General features: G+C 39.3%; 2 protein-coding genes across 3 annotated transcripts; both read left to right on the plus strand.

The window, feature by feature from the left end:
* The first annotated feature begins 918 nt into the window (after positions 1-918).
* LOC102310552 (heme-binding protein 2) lies at positions 919-2,964 on the plus strand. Of its 2 annotated transcripts, XM_042216233.1 has the most exons (5): positions 919-1,176; positions 1,262-1,388; positions 1,855-2,023; positions 2,259-2,486; positions 2,551-2,964. In XM_042216233.1, exons 1-4 carry the CDS (start codon positions 1,063-1,065, stop codon positions 2,443-2,445), a joined length of 597 nt encoding a protein of 198 aa, XP_042072167.1. In that variant the 5' UTR covers positions 919-1,062; the 3' UTR covers positions 2,446-2,486; positions 2,551-2,964. The 2 variants fall into 2 exon arrangements, with proteins under 2 accessions (XP_042072167.1, XP_014186213.1); XM_014330727.2 differs by having other exon boundaries at positions 920-1,176; positions 2,259-2,964.
* A 3,446-nt stretch (positions 2,965-6,410) lies between these two features.
* Positions 6,411-8,684, plus strand: LOC121811760 (heme-binding protein 2-like). The gene is made up of 4 exons (XM_042216234.1): positions 6,411-6,591; positions 6,678-6,804; positions 7,408-7,576; positions 7,915-8,684. The coding sequence occupies exons 1-4, from the start codon at positions 6,481-6,483 to the stop codon at positions 8,084-8,086; spliced, it is 579 nt and encodes a 192-aa protein (XP_042072168.1). The 5' UTR covers positions 6,411-6,480; the 3' UTR covers positions 8,087-8,684.
* Positions 8,685-12,029: the final 3,345 nt, after the last annotated feature.

Here is a 12,029-nt window from a genome sequence, read left to right on the forward strand (position 1 = left end):
AGTGTTTACTATTTCTTTTCCATATGAGTATTAAGCTGTATAACAACTCTTAATTCTATGATAGGTGATTTATAATGTACATATTTATTTATTAATGCAATTTGCACTTCTCTTCTCTCTTACACAATGTCACAATCTTTCATAAGACATCTTTCATAAGACTGTGTGTGTGTGTCTCTCTCTCACACACACACACACACACACACACACACACACACACACAACACACACACACACATGCACACACACACACACAGACATATGCAAACACGTTTAAATTTGTGCACAAGCCTGTTTAACCACTTTCTGAAACTGCAAGGACACAGGAATTTTAAACTCAGTAAGTTTCTGTGAAGCTTACATTTCCTGCTCAGGTTACAGTAATGATAAGTATCTAAAAGCAACATTTCAAATATGAGCCAGCTGAGACAGGCCAGCATTACATATCTGTGATGGTGACCAGTGGAGGGACAATCAGGTGTAAGCATCGCATCAGGAGCAAAATATGTCAGGGACGGAAAAACTAAAATAAGTCTCACTAGCTGTGCTGCTAGCATGGCTATAAAGAAAAGCTTTATTGTGGGAAAAGAAAATAAATTATCAAATGTGACTGCCTGTCATGTTTGCACTATAGACATGTACAGTAAAATTTATCTAAGTCTGCAGAGCACACAACAACCTATTCATAATGAGAAAAGAATATTTAAAAGTACACAAACTACTTAAAAGTTTAAAAGTGTTACCCATCACATTCCAAACAAATGGGAAAAGGGTTTCTTATGTTCAATGGAAGCTGATAAAATGAAAGAAGACAAAAATATCACACACTTCTGTATGTCTCTTGGCCTTGAATTTGTTTTGTCACAAAACATTTTCAGAGACAGCTTGTCTGTTTTGTTTCTTTTTCCACAGACAAGATAAACTGCCTGATCTGCCTTGCAGCACAGCTATGTCGGCGTGTCTGATATAATCTTGTGCAATAGGGCATCGCTTTGATGTACTTTTAAGTTGCATTATTGTTTGTGGAGCTGCAGTTGCACTTCCTCAGAAGACTCAGTGAAGATGGCACAGGTGGTTTTTGCACTCTTAGCTGTGTTCCTGGTGTCACTCTGCACCGGACAGGACTTTTGCCCAAAGGAAAAATGTCCTCAGTACAAAGTGGTTGAGACGCACCAGGTAGGCTTTGGAACAGTTCACATATACTATTGTTGTGTTCTTATTTCTAGTCGCTAAGTATAGTTTTTGCTTCTGTTGTGTGCAGGACTTTGAGGTGCGCTTATATGGTGCTACCGACTGGATTACCACAAAGCTCGACAGCACCAGGATCAGTGATTATTTAGCTGCAAATTCACGCCTGAAGACCTATGTCAAGAGACAGGCTGAAGCAGGTACATGAGGCACTGAAATATCACTCGAGTGTGTAATTTAGTTTGTGATGGCAGTATCTAAACTAAACATGGAACTGTATAAATAAGTAATATGTTGATCTAAGATCTAAGATGGTGTGCAGAACTTCTAAATTAGTTGAGAAATGTAAGATTGAAATCAACATAACAACAACTAGAATCTGATACCTTGTATTTCTTTAGTCTTGTGTTACCTGGTTTAATATTCAAGTTGAGCAGGTCGCCTACTAATTGGAAGGTTGGTGGTTTGATCCCCATCGGCTACAGTCTGCATGCTCTCCAGGTGCATCAGTGTATGAATGTGTGTGAAAGTTAGATAGAAAAAGTGCTGGACGAATGTGGCCTAGTTGTGTAAAGTGTTTTGAGTGCTCAGATAGAGTAGACAAGCACTATGTAAGAACCAGTCCATTTACCACTCTGAGTTCTGTACAATGTTTGTTTCTTTCAGGTTTTGAGATTCCTGATGATTGCTGGCCTGTACTGGTCACTGTTACTGAAGGTGAAGGTGATCCTAAAATGTCGGTGTCGTGGTTTGTTTCTTCTGGTGGCAAAAAGGGAGAAATATATGATCCATTAGTCAAACTAGAAACTAAACCTGAAGCCACTATCTATGTAAGGTGAGCGGTGTGTCCATTTATCTTTTAAATCACTTTGATTTCTTCAGTAGATCCAAAGTTTTTCATTTTGCAGTTGTATTGTAGAATATAACTGCAAATTTGTGCAAAATTGTGAAGTTCTAAATGAACAAAATCAGTCATTATGACCGAAAAGAGAATTAAAAGAGAGCAGCTAACACACAAGTCTAAATCTCACAGGGAAAGATGACTCAATTTTGCTTTTCTTTGTTTTAAGGGTTTTCGGTGGTGCTCCAAGCACTGAGACTGGCCAGGAAAACACAAAGATTCTTCGTGAGGCCTTGGCTAAGACTGGGAAAACCTTTGATCCCAGCACTCATGCTGCAGCTACCTATGAATCCTATTTTTCTTTTACTCACCACAATGAAATCTGGATCAGTGCTGCCTCACAACAACAGAACTAAGTAAATGCTCTTGTCAGGTTGCAGACCTTTTGCATTGGTTGCTGCACAGATATGATGTGTGCACAAAGGAACAAGGAAGAGAGAACCTCAACAGAACTAAGCAAACTGATTTCTGGAATGTTGTGGTTTAGTTTAGTTCCTGGAACTGAAAACATAGTAAAAGTTTGTTCTACTTTTGCTTTTTCTTTATTCTCTTTCATCTGTGAATAGAAAGTAATGATTTCCGATCACCCCTTAAGCCCAGGAGGACTTGGCTCACAAAAAAATTGTTTGCTGGTTGATTGTTTAGAACACCTTGATAACTTTTAGAGTCTAACATGACATTTTATGTCTATTTCTGGAGTTATCATATATATTGAAGAGTTTATTTTTAACCATCTTATTCTTAAAATTTGAAAAGTGCATTGTCCCTAAGAGATATAAAATTGTTTTGACGTTTTTCTAAATTCCTGTTATTTCTTACTGGGTAATTTATATTCTGCAATAAAACAGCATTTTGTGAGCATTTTGCATTCTGTTACTGTGAAATTTTCTATAACTACACCTCCTATAAAAGTCGCTTCCCCACCTATACCTCACCTATACCCCACCTATCACTTTCATGAGCAAGTTCAGAGACAAGCTAGAAGATTCCACTCAGAAGTCTGCTGGACCAGAACAGGTGAATTCCCATGCCCTCAAGGCCTGCTCCCCACCGCTTTGTGAAGACTTTTATAAACTGATGAGTCTGAGTCTGCAGAGGGTCATTCCTTGTTCCTGTACCAAAGACACCACGTCCCAGTGGCCCCCAGAATTACAGACCTTTAGCACAGGCTTCCCATGTCATGAAGACACTGGAGAAACTCATTGTTGACCAGCTCCAACCTATGTTCAGGCCACATTAGGTTCCCCTTCATTTTGCTTACCAGGCCCCCCTTGGAGCTTGGGACGCCATCTGTTCAATCACCCATCTGGACCAGCCAGCGAGCACTGTGAAGATCAGGCTTTTTGACATTTAATACCATCAGGCCGATCCTCCTCAGTGATAAGCTGACAGCGATGCAGGTGGATGCCTCTCTTGTATCCTGGATTGGTGATTAGCTGACAAGAAGACCACAGTCTGTGCATCTCCAACACCGAGTGTCTGACAAGGTGATCAGCAACACAGGGGAAACACAAGGGACCATCCTGTCCCCTTTTCCTTTCACCCTCTACACCACAGACTTCAGCCACTGCACAAAGACCTACCATCTTCAGAAGTTTTCTGATAACTATGGTTGGATACGACGAGTGATGAGGCTCAACATTACAAAAACCAAAAAAGTATTTGTGGACTTTTGAGTTGAGTGAGAACCAGGAAACCTGTCTTTCTGTGTGGAGTTTGCATGTTCTCCCCATGTTTGCGTGGGTTCTCTCCGGGTACTCCGGCTTCCTCCCACCGTCCAAAGACATGCAGCTGCATGTCTTTGGATGGTGGGGATAGGTTAATTGATTAATCTAAATTGTCACTAGGTGTGAATGTGCGAGTGAATGTGAGTGTGAATGGTTGTCTGTCCCTATGTGTTAGCCCTGCGACAGACTGGCAACCTGTCCAGGGAGTACCCCGCCTTTCGCCCTATGACAGCTGGGATAGGCTCCAGCGCCCCCCGCGACCCTGAAAAGGATAAGCGGAAGCGAATGGATGGATGGATGGGACTTTATGCACATTGCATTAAGCAAAAATTAAATTACATGCAACAGTCTTTGACTTGAAGTAATGTGTCTAACATTTAAATATATTTTCTGCATATTTCAGCATATAAAACTGCAAAAAATAAATAAAATTAAAGATTCAGCGGTTTCACATTCCCGTGGCAGCGAGTTAGGTATTCGCTCAGATTTGAAGTTTTTTTGCTGTAGAAAGAAGTTTTCTTCCCACGCAGAGTGTACAGCGCACACTGTACAACAGAAGAGCCACCTCCACGGGACAAGACTCAGCTGTCCATCTGCATCTAAAGGACAAAGGTCACTCTTTCGAGGATGCCAATGTTCACATTTTGGACAGAGAAGACAGGTTTGAAAGAGGAGTGAAAAAACCCATCTATGTCCAGTGTGAACGACCATCTTTGAACACAGGCGGCGGTTTACGACACCAACTGTCTGCCATCTATAATCCAGTTCTGAGATCCCTTCCCAGACGCCTTAACGCTCTCTCACATCCTGGGCCATCTGACCTCAGGAAATCACATGATAGGGGCTAGGTTTCACAATGAGCTCATCCGAAACCTTGGCTGATAGTGACCTACACCCATTTTCACACCGTGGCTTGTGTGATTAGGTAGAGGATCATTAGGGGGTCCATTGTCCCCCTTGGGGGGACACTCCAACAGGGCTTACATCTTGGACTCTCCACCATTTGACCCTAGAACTGAAGAAGCTTTTCGGATGAGAGGTGAAACGTCTTCAAGCAACTGAAAGAAGTCCAGACGCTTTTCTTTCTAAACTCCTTAGACTACGATGACCTGGATGACTGAGAACCTTCACAGAGACAGCCCGCACTAATGTTTTTGTCACTTTTTACGTAATGAAACTAGAAGTAATGTCAGTACTTCCATGCTTTAAACGCTGCATGGCCGTACCCTCTTCTGCACTATTATCCATTGTTGAGCTACACACATCCCACACTGTAAGTATGCACAAATGACTTAATTCTAGGGCTGCACGATTTTGCATAAAATGAGAATCACGATTTTTTGGCTTAGAATTGAGATCACGATTCTCTCACGATTTTCTTTTCCAGTATAAATATTTATTGCACTTATTAACTGCACATCAACTTCGTAACAGTTGAGACTGAACATAAAAACAATAAATAAACATAAAAACAACAAATGTCTCACGTTTTGTTGTTTCTAAAATGATGTACTGCTTGAAATTCCGTCTCCACCGTTGCTCGACGCTGCGTGTACAGAGCAGGTAGTGCAACAATAGAAAAATAGTTGTGGGACGGCACTGTGTAGCGTTTGTCTAGGATGTTGATCATTTTCCTAAATCCCTCGTTTTGCACAGTGTTGATGGGAGCCATATCTTTGGTCAGGTGATAAGTGATAGCCTCCGTAATTTCTTTGTGCCTGCGGGAGTTCCCGTTATTGATGTTTGGGTGGTTGACCGGGACGGATTTTCTCCTGTCACTTTCTCGTCATCCCTGACGTGCTCTCCGTTGTTTTTTCCCTGCTAATTTTAGCATCACACGGCACAGCTTCTGTATCACGTGGTATAAGGCTCCGCCCTTGTCATTTGTTGAGCAGGAAGAGTGAGCGCTTGTTTTCATGCAGAGTACGTCCCGGATCAAAATGCGGTACAATCGTCGTCGTCTTTTTTTTTTTTTAATGGTTGTCATTTGAAAATGAGATCGCACATAAGTATGAATCGAGATCGCGATTTTCTAACGATTAATCGTGCAGCCCTACTTAATTCTGCAACATAATAAAATATAAAGCAACATATAACTGAGCATTTGCTTTAACTTGCTGAATGTTTGTCTGCTGGCAACAGAATGCTTACACAAACAAACCCAGGATAGTAAGTGCAGCAATGTTATTTTGACAATAGCAAATCATAGCTAATACATATATAGAGAGAATAATGTGCATAATGTGCATAAAGTCAATACTTCTGGACAAGTGCTCATCCACTTGCCACAGGTGGCCAGTGCCATCCTCTATTCTGTTGCATGTTGCATGCTGGGGCAGCAGGTTGAGGGTCGCAGATCCAACAGATTCAATATACTGATCCGCATGGCCAGTAATGGTGTGGGGATTGAGCTGGACTGGCTTAAGGTGGTGTTAGTGAGACGGATGTTGTCCAAGATAAGGACAATCACTCCCACACACGCCATGACATGCTGGGCAGTCAGAGGAGCACGTTCACTGTAATGCATGTAAAAAGACAAACTGGCCTGCCTTGCAGGTTGAAGAACTATGTGGGTGTGCTGCATAACATTTGACGTTACACTGTGATTATCTTATTAAACAGGAGGACTTAGTCCAGAGCTCAGTTCATCAGGAGTCTGTGATCATGGCACAGGTAATGTTTGCACTCTTCGCACTTTTTCTGGTTTCAGTCTGCACAGGACATGACTTTTGTGTGGGAAAGTGTCCCCACTACAAAGTACTCGAGGCCTACCCGGTAAGTTTTTGGAACAATTCAGATACAGAATTTGTGTCATCTTCTTTATAATGGTTCTTTAACATTTGTGCTTCTTTTGCATGCAGGACTTTGAGGTGCGCTTATATGACACTTCCACCTGGATTACTACCAAGATTGACAGCTCCCAGTCCAGTGATGTCCTCGCTGCAAATTCACGGCTGAAGGATTATGCCAAGAAGCAAACTGAAACAGGTATACAAGGAACTGAAAGTGCAAGTGTGTGATGTAGTTTGTTTTGTAATGTTGATGTTTCTTTTCAAACACAGTAATCCAAGAGATTAGTTGTTTCAAATGGGCCATAAGAGGACCACAGCTATACAAATCAAGCTAATGCACTAGTTACTGACTGATGCGTAGGATTACAAAAACTAAAACTGATTATTTCCTGGTACCACTTGTAAGTACGAGGTAAGCAAAGTAAAGGAAGACAAGGTCTTATTATATATATATTTTATAAAAGTATATAAAACAGGTACAACTAGTTCTTCACACGAAGAGTTGTTTGATTTTTATTCAAAACTGAAAGAAAGAAGAAAAAGGGGAGCTCAAATCTAAAATTTGTAACTTAAACACATTTGTACTGTTTTATTGTCCATATTAAAGAAATACTTGATATAGCATGGAGTCATTTTTCTTATTAAAAATGTATTGAATTTAAAAAAAATATTTAAAGACTATAAAATTTCATAAATCGCTGACTTATTTCATAAATGTTTTAGCTCTGAATTTCTGCAGCCCACACATTTTCAGTAAAATGCACCTTCAAGCATGTTTTTCTTTCTTTTTCTCTTCCAGGTTTTGAGATCTCTAGTGACACTTGGCCTGCACTGGTCAAGGTCACAGATGGTAAAGGTGATCCTGAATTTGCCTTGTCCTGGTTTATTCCTCCTGGTACCACAACACCTGAAAATTCTGATCCCTTGGTCCAACTGGAAAGTAAACCTGAAGCCACCGTGTATGTCAGGTGAGAAACAAGTCCATTTATCTAGTTTTTCCCCAGAAAACCAAGAAAGACTTTAATTCAGCAGTTATTTTGTAAATCTGTAAACATGTTACCACCTAACAAATACTGAAAAGGGAGGAACATTAATTTTGGACTAAGCTTCACCAGATTCCAATTTGGGGGTCAGAAAGAGAATTAACTATGAAGTTTCACATACATAATATGCAAAATTACTTACAGAATAAACTTCAATGATAGCAAGTTTTTAAAAGCATTAAAAGGGGGGCAAAGCCTAAATCTCTTTAGTCTTTGGCCAACCTGAAAGATATCTAGAATTCTGCTTTGTTGTCTGCTCTAAGGGTTTTCGGTGGCACTCCAAGCATCCAGAGTGGCCAAGAAAATGCAAAGAAGCTTCGTGAGGCCTTGATTACAGCTGGGAAAACCTTTGATCATGACACTTACAATGGAGCTGGATATGAATCATTTTTCTCTCTTACTCACCACAATGAAATTTGGATCTACGCTGCCTGACAACAGCAGACATCGTGAGCTGAACAAAATCTTTTCATCATGTAATCAAAGTGAGTTTTTCCATAGACATCATTTACTGTTTCACTTGCAGTAAAAAATCATGCACTGTATTTTTTGGGGGGCATCCGTAGATTTTGTGTTCTACACATCTCCACAGGGATTTACTTTTCTAAGTGTGTGTTTTGTGTCTTTTTCTATTTCTTTACTGTTTGCAAAAGCCCTTGTTTTTAATTACATGCATTGGTAGAATGTTCCTTACATGAGTCAGCCCTAGAGGAACTTTCCTGCAGGTCTCCAATTACACAGAAATGCAGTTAGACTTGTTTGTGCAACAGCTGAACATACCTCCAGGGTTATTGTTTCTGGGCTACGTCCTGACATACTGGTTTATCTGCATGTAAATAAAGATTGCTCGCAAATGATAACACTTGACTACCTTAAGAAACTAAAAGATCCTCCCATTCCAAAAACATCACCCTTTCTGTTTGTTTGGATGCATAGTTACATGAAACTGCTACAGTCACAGAAACATGGCTAACTACAACTGAAATAAAAAAGCCATCTACTTTGTAATAAAAAAAAAAATTGTAGCATCTGAGCCTGTTTGTTTGTCCTTGTTTAATATTTTGAAAAACAAAAATAAATTATATATTTTTTAAAAAGCCATCTACATAGCTACACCTGAAGATTGCTAACATCTACCTTCAAAGAAGAATAGCTAACAACGCATAATCCACAGAAAGACAGCGCAGTAGGCTAGAGCAGATTTTCCAGTGAGCAACATGGGCATATGCCCACAGTTCATTACATTTTTAACTAGCTCCCACAGTAATATATTAAATACCAGGCAAAGTAAATCCCACAGATATGGAGACCAACTCTCTCTTCAGGGTGTTTTGTTGCTTTAATTAATTTATTATTAACAACAATATAAAATTATGCACAAAAGGAATTACTAAAAAAAAAAGAAAAAAAAAGTGGTTTTATTTATATATGTTTATATATAAATATATACGGTGGCCCCTAGAGACAAAGCACGTACAAACTCCAAAACACATTTCTAGCATTAATTGGACTTCCAAAACAGAGCTACCCTAGATCACTTAAATTACACAATTGAAAGCATATGTGTATGGTTTGTGAATTTACACACAAGCACTCATAGATATATTCAAATAATTTTTTTTTTTTTTTTTAAATGTTCATTTACCCGTCACTACCACACACCAAATCCGGTCGTTGGTACTTCCTGGCTTGTGTAGCCACTAGGTAACAAAAAGCTCAACACTGCCCCGTTTTTGTACGTGTTTTGGAGTTCGCGCATGTTTCGTCTCTAGGGGCCACCGTAAGTATACTTCACTCCACAAGTATTCACTCCACATAAAATGTAATAAATAAATCATATAATACAAAAAAAACAACCATTTACATTTCAACTTTTAACTATTTAAATTTTCAGCTTTTTCTTTCTAAACAAATTTAAAGTGAAACAACACAATTAAATATAAACGTGAAAAAATATGAAAACAAAAGGAAGATGCACATTCTCTGTCATATGGGCATGCATGAATAAACTTTCGGAATCCTTTATCATCCGCAACTGAAAATAGTTGTGGATCATTTTCAGGGACCAAGCAGTAAAGCATAAAGGACACAGGTGGTTTCAATTAAAAAAAAAAGGGGGGTTTTATTGACCCAAAAATATGAAAATATATTTAACAAAGCCAAAACTTAAACAGGCAGACCAATAAAAGAGGTCAACTCAATAGACTAAACTCAAGATAATAATTAACAAAACCTCAAACAAACATATGATAAACTGACCTCCTGAAATGACACACAGGGGAACTTAAATACTGGTTTAGCTAAACCAAATGACACACATGGGGGAAAAACAAGATGGCTGCCATATAACCAACTAATACAAAACAATTAAACAAACATGAAACACCCCCCAGGCAATGAAGCATGTGGTGCAATCCAATTAGGCTGTCACCCAGCCCTTTGCCACACCTTTTGCCAGATAGGAGGAGAAGCCAACCCCCAGGTAACGCAAACAAAGATAGATGTATTAATATAACATAAAACAGAACTTTGACCTTGCAAGGTTAATATGTGAGTGTGCACGCCATATAAACATTGGAAGGTGTGATGGAAAAATAAATACATTTAATAACGAAACAGTATTGAACAATAAGTAGAATATTTTAAAGTAGTGACTGTAAATTAAACTAAAGTGAATCAACGGGTGGTGAGGTGTGGAGCTTACCATGTGTGGCATGCCATCACAATCATTACTATACTTTTCTAATGTGACGTTGTTTCCCTGGCTCTCTTTCTCTCTCTTTCCCTCCTACTCTCTTGCTGTGCTACTGCGAGTGTAACTACCGCCCCTCCGGCCTCTTCCCAGCGCAAGCACAGGGCTGGCGTGCGGAGTGAAGCGGAAAAAAAGTGCAAGAGAGAGAGGGTGAGAGAAAGAAAGAAAAAAACAAAAAACCCACGGCTCCCAATAAGGAGTCGGCTCGTGTAGTTCACTTCAAAGAGTCGGCTCTAGGAGCCGTTTCGTTCGCGACCGACACATCACTACTACGTAGAGCCTGCATAAGCAGAGGTGGCAAAAGCACAGACATTCTGTACTTAAACAGAAGTACAGATACTAGTGTTAAAAAATGCTCCATTAAAAGTTGAAGTACTGATTCAACTTTCTGCAGTGTACTTTCCAGTTTTCATAAATTTCCAGTTTATCAAACACCACTGAACAGTCTAACCTCTCTTCTTCCTCTCCTGTCCTTATCTTCATCTCTGATTGAAGCTGGACCTTTAGCTAGCAACTAACTGTGAAAAACACAGCACATAAACAGTTTGTGTGTTTGCTGATGCTTGTTGAGCTGATTGAAATGTTAGATTTTAAATTGCCACTTATAAAAATATTACTCCCTTTATGCTCGCTCCTCTTCTGTAGGATTAGCTGGATGTTAAAGTTGCAACTTATAGACAGCTGCAGATGACAGATGCAAAAACCTTTGGCACAAAGGTTTTTGCATCTGTCATCTGTTTTTATGTCACATCTCCTGGTGATAAATACACAAACAGGACTTCATGTGTTACTGTTTGGGCCCAAATGAGTTGAAGGCTCGCAGTGGTGCAAATAACTCCCCTCAAATGCATTAAACCAAACGTAATGGGCCCATTTTGAAAATGTAAGGAATAGAAAGTACATGTATTTGTTTAAAAATGTAAAGAATAAAAGTAAAAAGTAGTCAGAAAGAAAACTACTCAAGTAGAGTACAGGTACCTGAAAATCATGCTTAAGTAGAGTAACAAAGTATTTCTACTTTGTTGTGCATAAGTAGCCAAATTTGTTGCCAACATTTATGCTTGTGGGTGGTTAGATATATATATGTTAATTACTGTGTGTGTCCCGATGTGCTGGCCCTTAGGATAAGATTTTTTTCCTTCTGAGTTCACACTCTTTGTTGTGGTAAATTCTGTTTTATTTGTTTGTTTGTTTGTTTGCTTGTTTGTTTTTCAGAGCGAAACATATTTGTCCTGAGACTTTTCTACTTCTTCGTTCATGCCCTAACATCCATTTCATTAGTCTCAACAATCTCATGACATTTGTGGGTTCTTATATTTATGCTGTTATTTTATTTATTTACTTTTTAAACTGAGATAATTATTGCTATTCTTAAAAAAATGCAGAGATAAAGTAGCAATAAATGCACTGGAATTAGCCAGTGCAGGCTGTGTCTACCTGACGTGTAGTTACATTTCTTGGAAGGTGCATTAAGGTTATGGGGTAGGGGTTTACAGTTACATTGTTAGTTATGTTGTACATTTTTTCACACGTGTCTAAATCAGGCATAACTTCACAGCTTCTCATCTGACAGGTGCAGCTAATGCCAGTTAATGAGCTGAGCTATTTGAATATTAGCATCTGATT

Source organism: Haplochromis burtoni, unplaced genomic scaffold, assembly GCF_018398535.1.
Source record: "Haplochromis burtoni strain Fernald_Lab_line unplaced genomic scaffold, NCSU_Asbu1 Contig_975, whole genome shotgun sequence".
Taxonomy (NCBI): Eukaryota; Metazoa; Chordata; class Actinopteri; order Cichliformes; family Cichlidae; genus Haplochromis; species Haplochromis burtoni.